The sequence below is a fragment of the Tetrao urogallus genome (assembly GCF_951394365.1).
Source record: "Tetrao urogallus genome assembly, chromosome: 7".
NCBI lineage: Eukaryota > Metazoa > Chordata > Aves > Galliformes > Phasianidae > Tetrao > Tetrao urogallus.
Genome location: NC_136820.1, coordinates 18,223,837 through 18,246,640, shown reverse-complemented (window position 1 = coordinate 18,246,640; position 22,804 = coordinate 18,223,837). Strand labels below are relative to the sequence as shown.

Here is a 22,804-nt window from a genome sequence, read left to right as displayed (position 1 = left end):
ACTTGGTTATCACGTGTGAGGGTGTATATAATGTGGGTTACTTATATTCAAGGTAGCTATGCTCTTTTAAACTCTACTCTTAAACAGTGCCTGGTGAAGAAGGAGGACGATAAGAATGACACATAACATTGTGAGCCTTATTCTTTGGCCTAGGAGCTCCCCGTGAACTATATCACATTTGTTTTGCAATATTGCATGATGCAGTATGCACCTTGATTTCATGCACCTTCTTCTACTGCCAATTTTTGCAGTGCAATAGGGACGAGCAAGCAGCTGACAAGACTTGCAGCACACTTATGCAGAAGATTCAGCTCAATGACCTGGTTAAAGGAACGGTGTATGGTGATCATGTCCCTTTCACACAGAAAGCTCTGGAAATGTGAGGGATGGGAAAGTTAACAGAGCTAATCACTGCACGTTCAGAGACAAGACAATGGGCGATTGCCACTTGCTTGAGTGGCAGGGCTGTGCCTGTGCATAGCAGCAGCAGAAAGGTGGCATTTCATTGCTAATTAAGTGCTACAGTGCACAAAATAGAAAAATCAAGGCCCAGCTGAAGGAAAAGTCCAGAAATGCTATTTGCAAAGCCTAAAGATATCAGAGATGGAAAACTGCTACGTCACTTTTTAACAGTGACTTATCCTTTATATTACCTTCTGCAATTCGCTTGTAGAATTCCTTCAAGAAGGCTAGCAACTGAAATTATCTCTGTAAGTGCATGCCCATAGCCAGCACTCAGAAGTCTGACTCTCTTTTTGTTTCAAGGTGGAGGGTTTGTATTTTGGGGGACAGTTCTGTAGTATATGTGAAACGTTCAACCCCAGTATTCAACTCTGAAATCACTGTCTGTGTAGAAGAAAATATGATAAATAAGCAAGAAGTAGATGCTTCCTTCACCAGCCAATCTGAAATATACTGCAGTTGACTGAAATAAAAAGAACAGATCGTGTGTGCAGTAAGAAAAGAGCATCCTCATGCTAAGAGAAAGGTTTCTAAAAAGGTGCCGCATTACTGGTGGTTTGAAACTGCTGCATTTCAGCACCTCCATAACATAACCCTCAGATCGGTTGAGAGACCATATACTCGAGCACAGATTGATCGGGTGCTGGACGTAATGCATTGCCCAGATACAGCCATCTTCCTGTTACATCCAATGTAGTAGTTAATACAATGATTCTTATAATAAAAGCATGTTGAGAACCATTCACATCCTCTCCCAGAAATCTGCTTACCGCAGGGACTTTTGGATACCTGTGTCCAAACACAGACTCCTCATATGGTGGATTATTCACATGTTGTGGGGGTCTGCAGTGGCATCTTCCTGGAGGTCCTGGAAGTCCTCTTTCCCCTTTTGGTCCTATTGCAAATTGCCCTAGGAAGCAAAAAACTCTGTTGCACTGTTATGAAATTAACAAACAAAACTCAAACACAGCCTTAGTGGGAAAAGCATGGTCAGGTGGATGTATGTGTTCACGTAAGTTTTGAGTTTCGTTTCTCCCACAAACAATACTGAGAATGGAAGGAAGTAGTTTCCAGAATCACCAATTCCAGCACTTCAGAAGAAAGAAAGAATTTGTGCCACAATCATCTTTCAGATCACACTTTAACCACTATTTTGGAGAAAGAGAATTGCCATTTGCTTAAGATTTCCAGGCAAAAATCAGCCTGGTCAGAACAGCTTTGTGGTGAGTTTGGTAAGATTGACATTAAGTCAGTCTCTGTAGATGTCCACAACACATTGTGGACACTTCAATACTGTTGTTTCAAAGGTTTTTGTACAGGAAAACCCAACAATAAACAAAGGAGTGCTACAAATAAATACATAAAAACCAACTGCTTTTTGACTTTCAAACTCTGGGAAGGATGTAGTGCTCTGCAGAATTAAATATGAGCCAACATGTTCATACTGCAAGCAGTGATATTATTACAGGAAGGTCATTTAGGACAAGAATTTATATTCTAGAGGGAAAAGACCAACAAGCCTGATACATAAACTTTCTGAGGATGTAATAAATCCTTTTAAAAGCAATCTCAAGATCCTGGCCTCCTTCCCATCAGCATGGTAAAATTCTGTCCTCTGAAAACTTCCAGCTGAATTACTCAGGTTAAAGATATTTTGTACTGAGAGACAAGAGATGTGTAGATATCGAAGCAGCCTCAGCTTCGAAGAGGTACCATTTCCATTAGTACCATTTGGAAGAGAATTTCTGTCCACTGTTGTGAGCAAGAGAAGAAAAAGGGAAAAGAAAATGGAAAGAAGACATCAAATTGCCGAGGTACAAACTGCTTTTGTCCGTTTGTGACAACAGCTGTTTCCAGCTGAGCTTGCCTTTCTTTACCAACACTTGAGCATATATGCAGGTTGGGAAAACACTTCCATTTTCACTGAATATTTTGTGTACAATCCTTCATGTCTATTCTTGGTCTCACAAGAAAAAGCAAGCTGCTCAGAGTTTCTGTGAACATAGTTTTGAAGTTGTACAATAATCAACTATGAGCTTTTCTTATGATTTCCACAATACACAGAAATGAAGACAGCATACATCTACAGCACTTATTAAAAAGAGATATTTTTATCATCGGTTTTTCCTCTAACTCTTACCTCAGTCCTTCTCTTGAGTCTCACCTACTTTACTTGTACAGAGCTGTACAGGGTAAATATGTCCTGGCTGATTAGAAATCTCGATTTTTCACTGTAAGCCAGGACATCTAGAGAAGCAGCAGATGATAGAGACCAGCCAGTCCCTTCAAGGGTGCCGGATAGCTTTTCATCATTCACATCTGCCAAAATTCCACATGAACCATCTAGGCCTGGTTTTTGGTTTTATTTGAGGCATCAAAAGTCACAATGTAGGCATTAGAGTCAGATTTAAAGCCCTTATAATGGATAGCGAAGGCATGATGTGCCTTGCAGAGAAAACTGTCCTTATTGTTGGTTGATCATTTTTTGTAGAGGCTACATACGCATATGCATTGAGTTGGGAGGGGTGGAGAGGATGGACACTGCATAAGATGGCCTGATCCCCACTTACCTAATCCTGAAGGTCCAGGGGGGCCTGGCTGGCCAGAAGGACCAGGCCTTCCAGGTGGGCCCATGATACCCACAGGTCCAATGTCTCCCTTTTGCCCCTAAGAAAGAGGAGACATTCATTTATTTCCTAAGCAATTAATGTCACATAAGTTCCCCCAGCCTGCACTGGCTTCCCTTTCAAGAAAGCCAATGCATCTGCCAATAGGAGAATACATAATGAACTTCATAGCCATCATTCCAGAGAAGAGAGGTGTTGTCCTCTTCTACTTGGGTCCAGGCAGGACTTCTCCTTCTGAAAGTGAAAAGTACCAGCAGATCTGCTCGGTGTGCAGTCAGGGATCACCCTGATCTTATTTCAGTCATTCAGGGGCTTTCCTTCAAGGATGCCTTTTTATCCCTGTCATTCCCTAGGAGGCAGTGCAGCTCAGAGACAAAGGGCTGGTGGAGCTGAAATCCTTGGTAAGTGGCTCTGACTTCAGGGGCATAGGCTGAGTTTGCAGGGTAGACTAAGAAATTGATTCACTGCACCTTCAGAAAGAGAAAATTAAATAAGGAGTCCACAAGGGCTTCTACAGTGACATTTCCCAGTCTTAAGGCATGGATCTTCAGAAGAACACTAATTACTTGGAGACCCACAGTATTTTCAGAAGTACTTTAGAACCTCAATTCATGTATCCCCTTGGCTGTTGCTGTGAATATACCTTTGTGAACAAACCACTGCAAGGCAAGCAAGGGATTGCTTTTGCAAAGTGTAAGCTAGTACACAGTGACTGCCCAGCTGTACGCTGACAAATGATGTTGCTCTGGAGCCTTATCACTCGGTCAAAATGCTGTAAAATTATCTATAGAAGACAAGTTTATAGAGTTACCACACAATAATATAATATTCTGTAAAATCAGCCCTAATTTGCCTCAGGGAAGCTTGTTTGTGTAGCCATACCATGAGGCATTTGAAAGTTTTACCCTAGACCTATTCAACACCTTCCTATTTTTGCTACAGAATTTAATATGGTGACACTTATTAAAAATAACTATATTTATCTTCCTGCTCATATTCTCTCCGAGGCTTGCATTTCTCAGCTTTATATTTCAGAAGTGTGTTACATAGCTTAAAGCTGAGATAACTGATTTTATTCTTATGTAACAGCATATCATTTAGTAAAACAAAAATGTGCTGTGCTATACTCCTTTCAATGACAATGAGATTAATTCCTTCAACAGAGTGATTTTGAGTTAATGTTCATTCAAGGACAGATGATGGGCAGTTGTATAGCTAATTTCAGAGTAATGAAGCATACATAGTAATATATGCCAAAATAATTTGTTGTTACAGAATATCCCGCATCCCACGAATACATCTGAATGTCTCTTGCACCATTTCAACAGAGGAAGGTTATTTTTTTTTTTTATGGCCCATAAAAAACTAATTGAATATTTGCTTTGTTTAATTCTATTAGATAAACTCTGTGCCATTAAAATATTCCAGGATTTATGTGAATGTCAGCAATGTTGATCACTAATTGCTTCTTACATCACGCAACAACAATACAGAAAACTGGCAGACCAAGACTTTGAAACCCTCAAAGAAAACATTGGGAAATCTTATTCCCCACACTGTATCCAGTGCTATTCTGACATATGCTGCTTGAAATTTAGCTGAACTCTGTGACTCCTGTTTTGGAGGAATGCCTGCTTAATGCTCTCTTGCTTAGCATAGGTAGACTGAAGAACTTGTGACCTTACCTTTCAAAAAGTTGATATTTACAGTCCTCTCCCTTTTTTCCCAAGTAATCTTGACTAAAAGTTTAAGTCATTCCTCCTTCACAAAGGAAATCCTAAACTTGCTCCTCAGGAGTCAACTCTCAAGTCACGGAGCTTTGAGTGTTATGAATTGTTTGGGGACAGTGAGGCTGTGATGGCTGTGGCTCCCAACTCTTGGCCACCATTTAGGAAGAACTTGCCCCAGAGGCACAGCAGAATTGAAGAAGTGAATGCGATCATCAAGACGTATCTCAAAATGGAAGTGGAAATGACACCTTCCTAATTTAGCTGCTTTCATCTGGAGATGTCAGCTGGATCAAGAGACAGGAAATGGCTCCATGTTGATGGAAAACATCAGCTGAACAAACAGCCAGATAACTACAGCTCTTAAAGGCAGCAGTCAGATCTACACAGCCTTAAAATGCTACCTGCAGTTTTGCGTTTTGTTTTTTAAAGTTTTTTGGGGGTTTTATTGTACTTTTTTTTTTTTTAAGAGGAGAAAGGAAATAAATAGTTCATTAATTACAGAAGGAGAAGCCCTGTTTTTCTGCAGAAGATCAATGCTGAAATTGCTTTCAAGGTGACAGATAGGGGTTGTATAACCAAGCCTCCATGAATCCCTACTTCAGTCAAGACTACATTTCTTTCAGTCACACTGATTGCTGCCCTGACCCACGACATCCTATGTGACTGCTTTTTGATCCACACATTGTGTAATGTGACAAAATGTCTAAGATCACGTATAAAGTCCTCTTGGAAAAAAAGGGACACTGCACTGTTTTCCTGTTGATCTGCAGGCACTCTGTCTTTTCTCTGCCTTATGCTACAGAACAATATTCTGTGCACATCCCTTGTGTGAGGAAGAGATGAGCACAGTTTACATTGCACAGACTTAGACTGCACATATCTTCTTTATGTGATGACTTAGCACCCAACATCCAATTTTTATTTTTCCCCACTTGAGTTTTCTTTCTCTTCAGATATAAGCTGACAACATTAGACCAACAGCAAAGCAAGCTTGTGCCTCTGTCTGCAATGCTGGGCATAACCAGACTGCAAATAAAACCACAGCATCTACGAGCTCTAGTATCTGAGCAGATACATGTTAAAAACAGTGTCAATACAGCAGGAGTCTGTTCCCTGCCCTGTCAGAGGAAAGAAAATAGACTCCACAGATGGCAGTTCAGAGCAGTAAAGGGACTACTCTCCTTGGCATCAGGTTGGACTTTGTGTCTACTCTCCCCTTTCCTCCACAATGTCATTGCCTCTAATAAATATACAAGGAAAGATGAAATTCAAGAGGTTTATCTGGTGACTTGAATAGGCAGCTATCACTAACACTATTACCCTCTTGGAAAATGCAGTGTTGGAGAAGCCAACACACAATTCCCAATCCTTACAATTAATCTGAAAGTTTAAAAAAATCAGTTCAGCCAACACAATTATTTTGATCCCCAAATAAGGAGCATGTGCAACCATTTCATCTCTAAGACACTTTCATAAAATATTACTGCCCCTTAATGTCAGTGTGTGTCTTCCTGAACAGACCCCTGGCATGCTGTACTACAGTGAGAAGTATCACATAAATATCTTTGTCTAACAATTAAATATTGTTCTAGTATTAAATGAGAGAAAAAGGGGTGCTGTAGTGCTTTGATTCTTTGCACTCTTTCAGACATCTTCAAAGCCTTGCAGCTCTGCAAGATGGTCTGTGTCACCAGCACCAAGCCTGGCCAAAGCCTCATAGAACTAAATGGGATGCAGTGGACAGAACAAATCCAGTTTGTCCCACTCTCCAGTTATCAGATGGGATTCAGAGTGTAGCTCTGTGATTTTTAGGATTCAAAGGGTCTACTCTTTAGGTTCAAGGTATGCTCTGATTATATTCAATGAGCTAGTCATCAAACTAGGCAAAAAGCTACTTGAGCTATGCTGCACAGCAAGGGATTTGAGCATGGAAGACAAGACTTGGACATGCATGCGAGGTGCTACACTCCTGCCAGTGGGACCAAGAGCAAGGCGCCCACACAAACCACACAGTCATACCCCACCATCATACACACTGAGAAATGCAGGGAACTGAAGGGGAAACACCAAGGGCCTACTTGTTTGCCTCGTTTTCCAGGTCTTCCTATAGGTCCTCTGTGTCCTGGTGCTCCAGATTGTCCCTTTGGGCCCATCTCTCCCTTGGTGGGTGAGGAGGGAAAGAAAAAGAACATAAGCAGAGCATACTTGCCTTCTATGGCACAGCAGATGGCTGATGTTTTTGTTCATGCAATTCTTGCAATTATGTTGACATCGTATTTTTCTTGGAAATTCACAACATATTTTAAAACAAGAGTAAGGCCAAAAACATCTATTTTATCAAAATTTCCTTGAAAGATTCCTCTTTAAAGAGGAAGCTGAATGGGAGACCAGAAATATTCTAAAAGGGAGGTGAAGACTAGCAAAACTCTCCAATATCATGTTTGCTGTTAAGACGCACATTTGGAATTGCAGGATTAGAAAAATAAGTGAAAAATAAAACCCAAACAAACAATTAGGCTGCTCATGAATATATATCATGTGCCTGACTATGTTAAATAGAAAGAAAATTGTGACTAAACCTACATTCTGTGAAGAAAAAGAAAAAAAAAAAGAGAAAAAACAAGCAGATAAATCTTGGGTTTTCTCCTAAAGGAAAAAAAAAAAAAAAAGAATTTGATCACATCTAAGAAGTGCTCATCATTGAGTCAAGCAAGACTTTCAATGCCTTGTGCCTTCCAGAATGTCTCCAAAGCCATTTATTGACTGTATGCCAGCACTTATTGCAATTCCCCAATATACTGTGCCCACTTACTTTCTGTCCCAGCATTCCGGGGGAGCCTGTTTCTCCCTGCAAAGTGAAAAGAGAAAAATCATCAAAATAATCGGAGTGATCTTTGACAAAGCAGCACCAATTTAGGCCTTTAAGGAAAAATTAAAAGTGCCATGTACTGGTATCAGTTAAAAACAAACAAATAAACCTACAATGTGATTCATCAGTAGCAGTGACAGTAGAATTATTAGAATTGTTCTGGATTTACAAGATTTTTCTATAAAGATCCTTGTATAATAACATTGATCCTTTGATCCTCCACAGCCTGCTTCTTCTTGGCCAAAACCATACCAGTTGTGCTTCTGTCCGCAGCCACTTGGACAATGCCCACAGTTTGTCTTTGGGAATGGCAATTCTCCGTTTACATCGAAAGGAATTTGCTTTTCTTTTCTTTGTTAAAGATCTCCCAACCCACAAAAACGACTTCCTTTTTTTTTTCCCCTCTTTTCATTTTTCTTTTTCTCTTTTCTTTTTCTTTTCCTTCTTTTTCCTTTTTTCTTTTTCCTTACAGTAATATCATCTCACCAGCTAAAAACATTTTGTCAAGCCATCACTGTTCTGTTCTATACAAGTCAGGAGTGCCACTTACCTTGGGGTAGGTGGGGTACATGGACACAGAGGACCACATAATGTGGGACCAGTGCCTCCTTACCATCCCAGGAACATGCTTCCATGTCACCCCTCTTTTTTGCTATCAGAAATACCTCAGTGTTAACGCGCTCATTCAGCTAAAACTCACAGCCATCTGGAAAAGTACCTGGTCTCCTTTGACTCCTTTGTCACCCCTGTCCCCTCTGGAACCCTGGTGAGAGATAACAGGGTAGCAACAGCATAATTACTATCATTTCATGAGGAAATGAAAAACATTTATCCTATGTGAGGCATTATTTGTCATGGCGCACAATGCAGTAGTATCTTCAGGTGAGGTGCACAGTAGATAACCTAAAATGTTCCCTTATTACCTTCATTGACATTACAATAACTGATTAAGAGTCAGAATAAACGATTAAGAGTCAGACTAGTAGAAAAAGGCACTTATTCTCCTCAGATAATTACTTTAAATATGGGCTTCCTTTGATGCAGTACTTGAGACTTAATTGTTTCCCGAATTATCTTCATTGAAACTTAGGCCCCACTGAATGACAAAAATAAGTCTCTGTCAAAGAATATGTAGCCTAAATAAACCCAATTAACAATTAAGGATCATTATACCCATGCTAGAGATGGGGAAACTGTAGTGAGGCTCGCTTTAGTAACTTGTTCACAAGAAAACGGGGTGTAAGACTCATTTCTTCAGCATCTCACCCCAAGTCACAAGTACACCTTTCTCACTGCATCTTTGCATTTCTTAACGAGACCTTCAGCCATCACTCCATCAAAATTCAGCTTTATTTTTAGTTACTGGTTTTAGACAACTGTTCCCAATTGCAAATTACACGTTATTCTATTGTTACACTGACCTTTTCTCCTCTAGTTCCTGGAAAACCCTAAAGGGAATGACAGATATTTTAATGCTTCTCACTTTCAAGATTACCAAAGAAGCAAATTCATACCGTGCAGATTTAAAGTGAAGAAAAGAAATGAAACACAAGTAATTAATTGCATCTACTTGTAACAGCAAAATTATATTTCTAGCTTATGGAAGTGCACTGAAAATAATTATGAAATAAGAATTAAAGGCAAGACAAATCAGCCCAAATGCTATGGTGAAAAAGCCAGTTAAAGCCAGCCGATTCAATATTGCTTTTAAAACTAAAACAAGGGAAATCAAATGTAACTGAAAGTGAATGAAACTACAATTAATAATCTAAATTAATTTTAGAAATAATCTTCTTCTTTTCTTTCTCCCTGTAGAACGTCCTTAAATTACATTTAAGCCCTTATCTGAGCGGAGATTACTATAAAGCTGAGTTTCCCTTTAAGAAAAATACAATTACAATACAAATTAGCTGTGTCCAGCTGTTCTTTCCATTGCTTCATCTGACTAATCTACATACATAATTTTTATCAAGTTCCTTAAAGCGTTGTGGCATACATTTTGTTAAAGCAGAAGCCATGTTATAGAAAATGATGTGCAGATAACAGACCCTCCGGACCAAACTGAGCTTACTATCCAAATGTCAACACATACACATAGCTTTAGTAGAAGATATAAACGTTCTCCAGTCTTCTGAGGTGGGTGAAAACCATTGCAGGTATGAGTTAATGGTGGAGGTATACTGAAGAACTGCAGTATTCCAGTGGGATAGTTACATATTTGCTTTGCTTTTAAAATAAATTTTCGCATTATGCAGTAACTTGCACCAGAGCATTTTTATGAAAAGCCAAAAATGCAGCCAAGCCCAACCAAAAAACACAGCCTTGCTTGAAGGAGAACTTGCACCTCTAGCTGTATTTAAAAAGCTATGTCTTGATAAATGCTTTCCAGCAAATTTATGAGGGAAGCAGCTGTCAGCAGAGCGTTAGAAACCAACGTCTGAAAATGCAGCATTTGCTTAACAAACCTTGGAGCCCATTGGTCCTCTGGTACCTGGCAATCCCATCACACCCACATCTCCCTTTTCACCCTAAGGAGGTCAATAAAGAAAGTTACTGATTGTGGCTCTCTGCTGAAGTCATAGCTGAATGTCTGATTGATAGTTCAGTGTTCTGGGTTTTGTGACAAATACATGAGGCAAGTCTGACCTTCCTGTAACATAGTCAGAGTTCTTATTGCATTTGTGTTCTATCTGTGACCTCACGTATTCTCTTGTTCTCCTATTTTCTTGGGTGTGCAATTTGTGCTTCAGTTTTGGTAGATGCCATTAAGTGACATGAAAGCAAATAAGCAGCACAAGTACATCCTTTTTCTACATCAAGTTGCATTGTCTCTTCCAAACATCGCTTCTACTGAGTTGCAGAAAAGAAAGGTATTTTGTTGCAAACCTTTATGGCTTGAAGAGGCATGATTACTTTTATCATCATTCTGAGATATAATGGGCTTTACAGTGGTTTAGATACAATAAATCATGTGAAGGCTTTACAATATCCTCTCTGGCTGCTGCCACTAATTATACCTAAGGGCAGACTCTGCAGACATGCAACAGCCCTACCAACAGAACACAGTTAACTCTCTTTCCCAGCACTAGAGAGGATTTTCATGTTGGCTGCTGCCTCAGCAGTTCAGAAAAGACCTGAAGAAACAAAGTAGAAGAAATACAGATTGGACAAGAGTGTGTCTGACAAAGAGGAAGTAGATCCAACCAAAGAAATAGAAGGCAGAGATGACAACGTGGCTTAAAACAAAGCAAAACAGTTTGCAGGGTATTTACAGCAAGAATAAAGTGCAGAGAATGACTATAATGAAGATGGCTATCAGATTCTGGGAAGGTCAGAGATCAGAAGAAAAAGGAAAGAGAGATACGACCGAATATTACTCCTGAATGTGAGAAATGCTTCTGGAAGTGCAATGAAAAAAGCTATAGCAAAGAGGTATTAAAAACAAATTTAGACAGTCTTCAGAAATATAACTAGAGCTTATACTGAAAAAAAAAAAAAAAAGCAAGATGAATGAGTTTTGACTGCTCCACTCTCAGGACCGTGTGGAAAGTAGGTAGCAGTATCTTCCTTCTGCCCTCACTGCTCCCAATGCAGGAAATCTCCGCACAGTGCTTTTGGGAGGACACCATTCCCTGTCTCTCAGTTCAAAGTGAACTTCGGCTCCTTTTTAGTACACTGACTGAAAAGCACAGTTGCTTGCCTACACTCCCACATACTATGCAGAATATGATGCTCCTCATCTAACACAACCATAAGGAGCTTGAGGGTCTGCTTCCCAGGTATGGCTTGAATTCAGAAGTAGTTTACTGTCATTCCTGCAGCAGCAAAATGTATGGCATCATGTCCTCTGAGATGGACTAGCAGCTATGATGGAGTGAATGAACAGTCAAAGATTCCCTCGAAAATGCAGTTTCAAAATAAGCATAATATGCCATCATTTTGCCTGATACGTCCTGGATAGATAAAAGCAGGTTATCTATCTCAAGTGTCCCAGCAGAAACCTTGTGTTTAGTAGCTCCACTGTAGATCTACATATCTGTGTTAGGTAAAACTCAGAGGACTGTTCTGCAGCTTGGTTTATAACAAATGGAGTAATCACTCTGCAATAGTAAAGTGTGTCCTGCCATTACTACTGCTATTAGCTACAAAAACTCACTGGAATGAATGTCTGCTTGTATGGGAGTGAGGTCAAAGAACACATTATTAATACATGTGGTTTGTAATCCTTTTCCCCTGAAAGTAGCCTGACATTTTCCCTTTATATTGTCAAAGTATATTCAAGCAAAGAGATCATCAAGAACAGTCATAAGAGACAATGGCCAGTTTTGAAACACTGATTCACGTGTTTGTGAAACAACAGTGGTTATCAGTGAGTCTTCATTAGACTTGATTTTCAATTTACCTGCAACATGCTTTAAGTGCTACATGGGGTTAGGCTGATAGTGCAGTGTAAGGTTTTTGCAGAGCTGTGTAAGAAATCAGGCAAGCACTGAGTGTCCTCACGCTGCTTCACCTCCCCAGTCTCCAGCAGAGAATGGTGTACAGGCTTCCTGAGCAGCCCTTGTGTTCAGATCATGATGTTTAGTAGATTATCCTATATTAATTTCAGTCTTACCTTCAGTCCCACAGGTCCAGGCCATCCTATTGGTCCTGGCATCCCAGGGACACCCGGGGGACCTGGTCTACCCTTGAACGGAAAACATTGGTTACAACAATTCATGTAACATCATTCTACACAGAGGTCTCCACTGCAGAAAGTAGATATGGAAGGATATTGTATTTTCAGGAAAATATCTGCAAATGCTTCTTTACTATAAAAAAACGCTGTTTTATATTCATAATACTGTTTGCATTACCGCCGGATGAAATGCGGACTCACAGAAGTATCAATTTATACTGATTCAAATAAGTAGATCAGCTACAGAGAAATCTACATTTAATCAAAATAACCACTAGGGGAAAAAAAAAAAAAAGCCAGTATTACTAACTTTGACCTTACTCTCATTTAAATCAAACAACATAGAACAAAAAAATGCATCACAAAGACCTCCAAGAAGTGCATTTTATAGTAAGAACAGACCCAAACCTTTAAATAAGATATTTCTCTTCTTATTCCTCCAATATTTTCATTCTGAGCACTCATACTCACATACAATTGCTCTTTATCACCTACTACATGATTTGCAATAATACAAGAAGTTATTTATCTCTTTTAACTACTGCCTGTAATTCACTCTTTGACTAGCTCCTAAAATGCTGCAGATTGGTGCTATTCCACTGTTTATATCATTTGAAAATACAATCCTGGAAATCTGACCACAGCTTTGAAGCCAACAGAGACCTCCATCATAAAAGGCAGCTTTTAGCAGGAATTACACTGTTTTTATACTGTATTGGTAGCTTCTCCTTTGGGACCTATCAGTATTTGTCCGAAGTGAAAGTACACCACGGTTTGAGGTTTGCACTCTCTTGTAACTTGATGGGTGACTCTCTCTAAGACATTAATTTTGATGATTTTTATACAGATAATACCTTTGCTTACTGTGGGATGTTTGAAATGCAGATAGATCTACAAATCTCTTTGTTTATATGTCTCCTATTTATTAGAATCATTGATCAGTAGCTGCCTTTGCTTATTATTAGAACAGTATCTCTTTTCCTGGTTAGTGACTACCCCCTGCATATCTCTGATTTCATCCTGCATTTCTGTCTTCTTTTAAAATTAATTACATTAAATGGAAGCACTTTTAGTAACTGAGATAACATATTCTGTTTCATCACACGTAGGGGCACATATTTTTGACAATGTATCATGGCTCATATGTCAACAAGCACAGGATTGTAGTCAGCATATTGCATTGGTGCCAAAGCTCTGGAAGTGTAATCATTAATATCCATTCCTCCATAGGGGCTGTTGGGTCCATCCCGGCTCTGCTTTCAAGAAGTAAAAAGTTTGATTTGGTTTTGTTGGTTCTGTTTAATTTTATCTTTTATGGTAGGTCCTATACTCTGCTTCCCTTATCCACAGAGAAGTAGTTCAGGTAATTTCCCACTCTTGTTATTGTCTGGCTGGAGGTGGATGCTCTTATTAATGGAATTAACTGAATTAAACCAGCTGTGGCAACTCTCCAGCCCTGCACCCAGAGCTCCCTGCCACCTCCTGGCTGTTGGAGCAACACAGGCAGGGTGAACTTCTATAATTGCCGATTTATATTCAGTGTTTGCCTGTGCATGTCAAGTGTTGGGCTGGTGTCCGAGGCAGCACCTTCATCCATACCTTTCTTCCTGGCCTGCCAATCTCCCCCTGCCAGAAAAAGGAATGTGTTAGACATATCACACAGACCACAGAGGCTCTTTAGTCAATGCATTTATAAAGAGCATTGGGAATACCTTTGCATTCAGAACTTTTTTTCCAGAAGTAAAATGAGAAGATTTACTTTAATGAAGCTCCTAGGCTTTTCCTGCACTCTCAGCCCTGAATCTACGGCCACTTCCTTATCAAGAAAAGCAGGCAGTTGTGCCCAGTTTCAGGTAGGCATCATCATGGTACAAATGCTTTGCAAGTCTAAAGCCATTCATTAATATCTAAACTGCTTTTAACATGAGCTGGCCCACACAAACAATGCTGTGTGGGTGAGCTCTGTCCCTCATGTCTTCCAAGAGGAGGAGGTGTTTTAAGTACAGGGATTAGTAAGAGCACTGATTTGGCACACAAGCTGCTCTCTCACCCATAGTGTAGAGACAGATAGTTGTCATGAGAAGCCATAAAAAAATATTTTGAGACTGAAAATCAACACTGAAAGATAAAGCCTTAAATTATAGCTTCAAATCCATCCATAGATTTACATTCAAATAAAGCAAATCCCCACATGTATTTATGTCCCATCATAGACTAAACAGACATGAAAAAAAGTACATGCAACACCCTCCCTCCAATTCTTTTCCTTGACTTCTCAAAACCACACCAAACTTCATAACAACAGGCACTTACTTTCTCCCCTTTTGGTCCCATTATACCAGGAATTCCTTGTGGACCCTAGGGAGAGAAACAAATGCTGTTATTGAGCTGTATCTGTGAGAAGGCACCAGGACGTTACCTTCCCTCAACCCACAGCCCAGTGGGTGTCAATGGGGAATGATGTAAACCCACAAGGTCAGGGTGTTGAATGTGCTACTTGAACACTGTCTCTAAATGCCAGGTCTGTGTCATTTCTGAAGGCAACTGGAGAGTTGCACTGACATGGGAAGTGCAGGGGCATCTCCTAAACAAAGAAAATAGGAAGAAAAAGGACCTAAGGCATAGGAAAGATTGAAGAATCATAGAATATCCTTAGTTAGAGGAAACCCACAGGGAAAACTGAGTCCAACTCCTAGCTCTGCACAGGACCATCCAAAAATCAGATTCCATGTGTGAAAGTTTTGACCCGATATTTTTTGAAATCAGTCAGTGTGAGACCCATACCACTGTCCTGGTGCTCAGATTCCCTCTGGTACACAACCTTTTCCTGATATCCAACCCTCCTGCTTAAACAAATCCTAAATTTCTAGTTAAACAGGAAACTTAGCTTTAATTTTTTTATTCTCTGCAGCCTCCTGCTGCTTGATGTGCAGCCCAGATGTAAGCTGTTCAGAGGAAATACTTGTTTTCTCTGAGCAATTTAAAAAACCATGAATCTGTGTTTCCCATGTTGTGTGAAGCTGCCTTTCAAAGATAAACAACAGCAACTTTTTGAATATCTTTTCTTACTTCCCTGAAATTATAACTGAATGAAGAAATGCGGCTTTGGGAAGCTGGACATAAATAATGGGCAAGGATGACATAATTTGAAACTCATGGTTAGAAAAGACAAAAAACGTCTTTGAAATAAAGACTGACCAAGCCTCACACATCTGTTTAAGCCACAAAACATTAAGATATTTCTCTCTCTCATGTGAGGCATATTCCCCTTTCAGAAGATTTCTTAACCCATGGAGAACTTGAATCCCCGCTCAGAAAAAAACAGCTTTGTTTCTGGAGTGCTTCAGTCAAGAGATCCCCTTTTGTTTCCGAATGACTAAGGGAAATCCCATGAGCCATGCTGAAAGGAGCATTATGTTCACCATACAAATTGCTCACTTTAGGTTTGGAGCCTCGCTGTCTTATACCATGCAAAACATGATGCAAACTGTACATGAGCAGGAGCAAACTGTATCCTCAAATGTAAATTACTCCAACTATTTTAGTCGGCAGAGTTATTTTAGGCTTTCAATAGTGTAAATCAGAATGTAGCTAATTATAGTCTGAATCAAAGTTTATCTACTTTTTTTTCATTTTATGCTAGGTTAAACATGGGAGGAATTACACGCAGAGTCACATCATTATAAATTTATTTATAAATTAATTCTCCTTATTATGACAAATTCACACATTTATAGCAGAAAGCAATTCAGAATTAATTCTTAGATTATTTTTAGCAACAGTAACATTTATTTTTCCATGACCTTTGACACAAGTTTGTTGTCCAGAGGATTACTGGCTCTAACATTGTTCTAGAAAAAAAACCTCATACTTAAAAATTCCAAAGCGATCTTAAACCCATCCTACTGTCTGTGCTGTGATACAATCTGTTGGCCTACTCCATTTAAAAACATTCTTGGAGGGATCACAGATAATTCATTTGTGAGGTTATTTATCAGTTGGATCTTGCAAAACAACAGGATGGATATTATGGTTCTTCCCGTTCAAATCAGAGATGGTTCAAAGAGGTTTTTTTTTTCAAAAAGACAATCTGGAGAAGACTGAAAAACCAACAGCTTCTTCCACATGTGTTGCAGCTCTAGATGGTGGCCAGCCACACCACAGGGCTGCTCCATAACGCAGAGAAGACTTTTCTCAGCACTGGGCAACACAAACATTTGTTTTACCATCACTTCTCCATGTCTCCTAATTTACATGCTAAATGACTTTCCCCTATGTTTTATTTTATATTGGATGGTACAGAGTGGAATGCAAAAGCAGGTGGGTGGCATTCTCCTCAATTTGGAGGCTTTTACAGAAAACTCTCCCTTACATGTGGCACATTTTCTCAGTAGATTTCAGGCCTCCTGCCCTAACTGTACAAAGTGTAGAAAATGAAAGATCAAATGCGCTGCACAGCAAGCCAGGGGCAAAGACACACTGGATAAGCCTACATCTCCTGAGCCCCACCGAAAAGCCCTTCCTTGTCCCTAGCCTGCACTGTAGGTATTATCCTTTACAGGGAGGTACTCCACAAACCTTCAAGTTCATTGCACCTCAGTTCTGCAGGCTCTCTTCTCATGTAACGAGAGTCTAAAGCAAACAAATAAAACAACAAAGAGCCTCAGAAAGAGGTGATGGCACCTCTGGGGTTCTTCAGGATTGCTACCCACTGTAAAACTCCATGAAAATGAAAGCTGAACTTCAAACTTGGAATATTCAGGGCAGGGATGAGAACACAAGGTAAAAAACCAACACGATTTATGCATAGTCATGTCAAAACGAATTTAAGCCAGAGCTTGATATGCTTATTAGACTATAAAAGGCATTTACAGAAAACGTTTAACAGCATTATAAGGACTTTGGAGCGAGTGAGAGAGTACTGTGGTTTGGTCACAAATGCATCACTCACCTGGGGGCCAGGAGGCCCTGCAGGGCAACGTGACTCAGGCAGAGAGAAGGCCTGTGTTGTCTGGAGCTCTTGACACAACTCCTTCATGTCCAGATCAAGCAGCCTCTACGTAAGATAAAATGTACGAGTGAGCACTTACAGAAAACATGGAAAAATACACAGCCACTACAGCCTGAAGAGCACTTATTCACTGCCTTAGGGAGAAGCCTGTGATTTGTCACGAGGTTATCTTCATGGATGCTTCAACATTATCACTTCAGCATGGTGTTCTGTCCCATGTTTCCTCCTCCTTTTCCAGGCGCGCTGCAGCTGAGCTATCGCATCCCCCCTGAGCCAGCGTGGGACCCAGGGCTATTCTTAGCCTTGACCCTGCTCCCTCCATCACGCTTCACAAGTGGCAACTCCTCTCCAAAAATAGCAGCTTTGCTCTAATAATACAGGCTGCACTCAGAAGGGATATGGGCAGTGTGAACTTCGTTCCAGTAGATATCAACCAGGCACTCATTCACTGCCAACCAGAGGCAATTCCCTTGAAGACCAATGGATCTCTAATAATTTGACTTTAAAACTGGGCTTGCACGAGCAAACTGGTATGCTTATGTCCTATCAGAAAAGATACCTATCTCCCCTAGAAATAAAAGCAAGCACTGAGGCAGAAACACTGGGTTAATAAAGTTGCTCTACATCATCCAAGTGAAAAGCCATTTTCCAGAAAAATTCCAACCATAAACTTCAAAGTACAGAGTCCTCACTGAGAATTCGCACAGCTCCCACTTTCCTAGTAACCACTTAATTTAATTTTTTATTTTTATTTTTATTTACGGGGAGATGGTGCCAGGAGTAATTTTATATTCAGATTACTTTCTGGAATATTTGGTTGTGGTCCCAAACTCATTCTCACTGAGGGGCCTGAAGCAATACACCATGTTTCCTAAGGGGATCTTTTCTCTGAGTCTTCTTCCCAGGAAACCATGGCACAGGCAGGAGAGGGTTAGGCAAGGGATGAGAAAAGGTTTTGGGTTGGGGAAATAATACACTGAGCTCAATCCCATTATCTTTGAAGGCAACAGGGGATTTTATGCTGTATTTTTCCTTGAATTAGTTCTCATCAGAAATTCTTCTGATCACTATATGTATATAGTGCTTGTGATAATTGCTATATTTGGATATGGTAAATGAAGAGTAGAATTAAGAAACAGGATTTACTAGTAGGTGGAAAAATTCATTATGTTGGGATGGAAAACATATTGGAGGTAACAGGCCCTGGCAATAAGTGCATCTAGTCAAACTGCTGTACCATATACCCACTGTATACCATGTACTACTTATGTTAACGTGTATGGATGGATACATACCGTATAAAGCAGGAATATCCGTATGTGTGTGAGTGAAAAATCCATACCAGCTACTCAAACACACCCTTCATTTTTGCATAATGGTGGGAACAAATTCCACAGAAGGATTTCGGGACCTTTATGTAACAAAAGCAAAAATGATGCAAAATAGGACATCTGTAGCCAGATCTGTAGCTGTCACAGCCAGAGGTGTTTGCTGAGTGACACCATGAAGAAGTGCTCAGAAAGGATGTGTCAGTGTTTGTCAAACATCAGAACTCATGTAAGAAGAAGAGGAAGGCCCCTCGGCCACACTTACAGAGCTCCAGTCGTGCCTGAGGCGTGGTGGTGGGAACATGGGCGGCGGCGGCGGGATGAGGAAGCAGCACGCTCTGTGGGGAGGCTGCTGCTTCTGTTCCAAACAAGGGAGATCTGTTCAACACAAACACTCATCCGTTGTCTTGAACACCACAAATATTTCTCACAGAATAAGGTGAGCTTCCATTCCACACCACTTTTCTACATCCTGTGTCCACTGAAGCATCTAAGCAAAAATTTCAGATTCCATGCAGTCCCTCAAATATACAATGACCCTCATATTCTGAAGGCTATGCTGAGTCCCAAACACTTAACATGGCAATGAAATAGGCCTATTTCTCTCTCTCACTCTCTTTCTTGTTGTTCTAAAAGTCTATTAGAAACAGCATCTTCCTGTTCCCATCAAATGCAGTAAATATTTATTTGTGTCTGTTGGCTTTTACTCTGAACACTGGCAGCCAGAACGGGTGTCTGTGAAATGAGGGGTGGCAGGGAGCCAGATACTGTAGGAAGAAAAGCCTATGGTGAAGTATCTGGTATTAATTGAAAATCCCCAAATTAAGTTTATAGGAAGATAAACTTGGCAAAATTGCTACATTTGTGTGCAAATCGGTTGCAGGCCTGCTTTTGTCACATCTTAGGGTAAGACAGATTTCTCTAAGGGGCAGAAATAAGTGCAGGTTTTCAAATGTCTCAGAAGATGTATTGCATCATGTTTCACTACCCCACATTCATGGGGACAGCATTTCCCCAGTCCTGATGCACAGAAAGCAGCTGTCCAGATGAGTGTGGTTGTTAAGACCTCAGAGTGGCTGCCCAAGCAGCAGCTCAGGTGCTCTCTCAGCTCCTTGGGTGGTAGTGACAGACCCACTGGTGATGGCAGGGGTCACCTCAGGCATGTAGCCACTTGTACACAGAGGCCAGTTGCAGCTGGTTCCACTGATGCCGGGTTAAATAAGACCTTGCTTGTAGAGACAATCTATGCACAGGGTTCAAGGGAACGCATTTCAGAAACTTCATTTCAGTTACCTTTCTTAACAAGAACATTTATCACAAAGTTCTATTGCTTTCCTTTCTCAAAAAAAAAATCACCACAGATTGCTACTGGCACCAGTCTTCAGAAGTGACTTACGTTATGCAGGCTTTTTTCTCTAACAAAACTATTTGAGATGATATCTTTGAGAGGTGAGACAAAGGGTCCACAATGAAGACTTCTCTCCTCAACTTTTCCTCCAAAGTTTGAACTCAACAAAAAACTTCAGTTCATGCACACAATAAAATACAGAGATAAACAATACAGCCTGACCCTGACTTCAATTACTGTTAAACAGCTGTAACAAAGGTCTTGAATTTTAAGCCTACATACTTCTGGGGTTTTCTTAATTCCAGGACTGTATTTGAACATGTTGCATTGGGACTAAAATGCTTATTGTTAAAAAAATGCATATTGTTACGTGCAGCTTGTAATCTAAAAAGACATACAGTTTGATTATGATATTATCTTAGGCTACAAGACAATATGCTGTTTCTTAGTAATGCATTATTCTAGATCAATTTTAGTAAGTTTATTGTCATTCAACATGAATAAGAATATCAGAGATGGTCTGACATGGCTTAATTGCTAAGAGATCGCTAACAGTCACTGTAGAAGAAGGTTTGCATTGCTGCAGTTGTAATACTACTTATAAAATAAAAACAATTTTAAAAAAAGAAATTAGGAAATTAAATATTTTGTACCTCAAATATTTTGCAAGGATAAGATTAACTATAAGTGTGCATCTACAGTTTTAACTGGATACTTACCATGTCCTCATGAGTAAAGTCAAGTTCTGGGTTATAAAATATTGGGATATTCCTTTTCTTGGAATCTAAGTTTGAAATTCTTTGAAATATTTTTATTATGAAAACCATTAGAGCTAACAAAGTTGGCAGCAAAATAGCCATTGATTTCCTTGTTAGGCTAGCTGGCTGTAAGCAAATGCAATTTATATTGTTAGGCTCCAGGTCAGCTTTGTTTGCTAAATACAGCTTCATAACACTCTAGTCCCCATCAGTGGAAAAAATCTCAGCCCAAGAATAGGGCTGTCAGTTTTCTGTGAAATGCAAAGGCCCTGCCTACACAGGGAGTTTGTTTACACATCTTGTATGGAAACTGCCCTTCCAACATCTTTGATACCAAAGAAAGTATTCAGTAAGAGAAGGAAGACAAAATGAAGAACTCCTTATTGAACTCATCTAAATGGCAGTTGGCTTCAGAGAGCATAACAATTAAAATAATCAGAAAGTGTTAAGCATTTTCAAACTGAAATTATTTTTACTGTTCAAAAAGTATTCAAGAAAGTGACTACCTCAATTTATAGGTATAGGAGTAGTGGTTGCTTCAAGAAATAAGGTATTTTAGATAGGCTGTTGCACTGTTTCACTGCATTGCTGCAGACTGCTTACTTCTGGTGCTGGCTGGAAGTCAAAAGCTGTGATGTGAGACCGTCCAAAGCAGAGCCGGAGAAGAGATGGGCACTGCCTGGGCCATCCAGAGCAGGGCCCATACAAGGGTCCCGAGCCCTCCTAGATCTGATCCTAGAGCTAACCTAATATTGCGAACCCCTGTGGCTACTACAGAGGTAACAGGAGTGCTGCACCAGGTACAGCATAGATTTACAGGATTCCATTGCAATAAATGGTACTAAACTGGGAAAGTGACCTCTGCGCTGCAAACACGAAGGTGTAGGCTAGCTGGATCAAGGACAATGGCAGGACAAAAGGGCATGGCATGAAAAAAAATATTTAACATGTGTTTCCCTCCCTATTTGCAGCCACATTCATCTCACAAACCCTGACCAGAAGCCGAGCTGCTTTCCAAAGCCGTGTCCCCAGTAGCTGCACAGTGGCCTGCCTGTTCACTGGCTGGCATGGCCAGCCCAACGGACACCTCTGGCCACTGACACCCAGCCCCAAGTGCTTCCCCACTTGGATGGTGGTCAGAATTAATAATAATCAAGCAGGGCAGATGAGTTAGTTAATGAATGTGGGCTTGTCCGGCTGAAACTGAGAGCTTATCTGTTTTCCCTCTGTTCATTCAGGCTCCTCTCAACTGCTTTGCAAGGATGGCAGCTCACCACAGGCAGCGGCTGTCAGGTGTTACCCTGCGTATCTACTCAAGGTGACCATTTCTTCCCTTTGAAATCAGAAAACATTAAGAGCTGCCAAAGTGCTCGTTGGCGGGGCAGGGAGCCGCATGAGGAGGCGCGGGTGAAGGTGGGCAGGTAGAGCTGGGGTGCTCCAGACATGAGCTCATGTCTGGAGCTGGGTCAGACAGCTGGGCTCAGGAACAGGTTACATCTCTCTGTCCTCATGAACACAAGCCTTATGGCCTAAATATACCCTTTTCTATGTATCAGGTGATGTAAATATAGCAATGAAATGCAGCAAATCTACAGCTTATGCACTGACATCTGCGCTGCAGGAGCTACAGAATGGAGCTATCTCCCCATCCCCTTTGATGAAACAATAAATACTCCAGCAACAGATAGAAATATGAAAATACTGTGTCAGAAATCCTAATCCCCAGGGTGGCTACCAGTTGTGGCAGAATTTACACGCATTTCACCATCTGCCATATAGACTGAAGCTGTCATAATAAATAAATACATAGAAATGTTTAAAATGAGCTGGCGCTCAAAAACTCCTGCAGATAGCATGGACCCTGGCATGCTCTATTCCCACTATAGTTGTCTGCAAACAAAGAGCATTCCCCTGATACCCTTTTCATTAAAGAGACGATTCCTTGGAGAAGAGAAGGGAAGAAGCACATTTAGGATAGTTTCTGTGAATTCCT

General features: G+C 40.4%; 1 protein-coding gene across 1 annotated transcript in view; it reads right to left on the bottom strand.

The window, feature by feature from the left end:
• COLQ (collagen like tail subunit of asymmetric acetylcholinesterase) overlaps positions 1–22,804 on the bottom strand; it is a gene marked incomplete at both ends in the record, with an annotated part of 33,121 nt that overhangs the window by 5,722 nt on the left and 4,595 nt on the right. The window contains 12 exons of the mRNA XM_079538717.1: positions 1,233–1,372; positions 3,033–3,129; positions 6,898–6,978; positions 7,632–7,667; positions 8,407–8,451; positions 9,110–9,136; positions 10,154–10,216; positions 12,304–12,375; positions 13,966–13,992; positions 14,680–14,724; positions 17,318–17,422; positions 18,971–19,083. Coding sequence (XP_079394843.1) covers positions 1,233–1,372; positions 3,033–3,129; positions 6,898–6,978; positions 7,632–7,667; positions 8,407–8,451; positions 9,110–9,136; positions 10,154–10,216; positions 12,304–12,375; positions 13,966–13,992; positions 14,680–14,724; positions 17,318–17,422; positions 18,971–19,083 — 851 coding nt within the window. The remainder of the gene's footprint in view (positions 1–1,232; positions 1,373–3,032; positions 3,130–6,897; positions 6,979–7,631; positions 7,668–8,406; positions 8,452–9,109; positions 9,137–10,153; positions 10,217–12,303; positions 12,376–13,965; positions 13,993–14,679; positions 14,725–17,317; positions 17,423–18,970; positions 19,084–22,804) is intronic.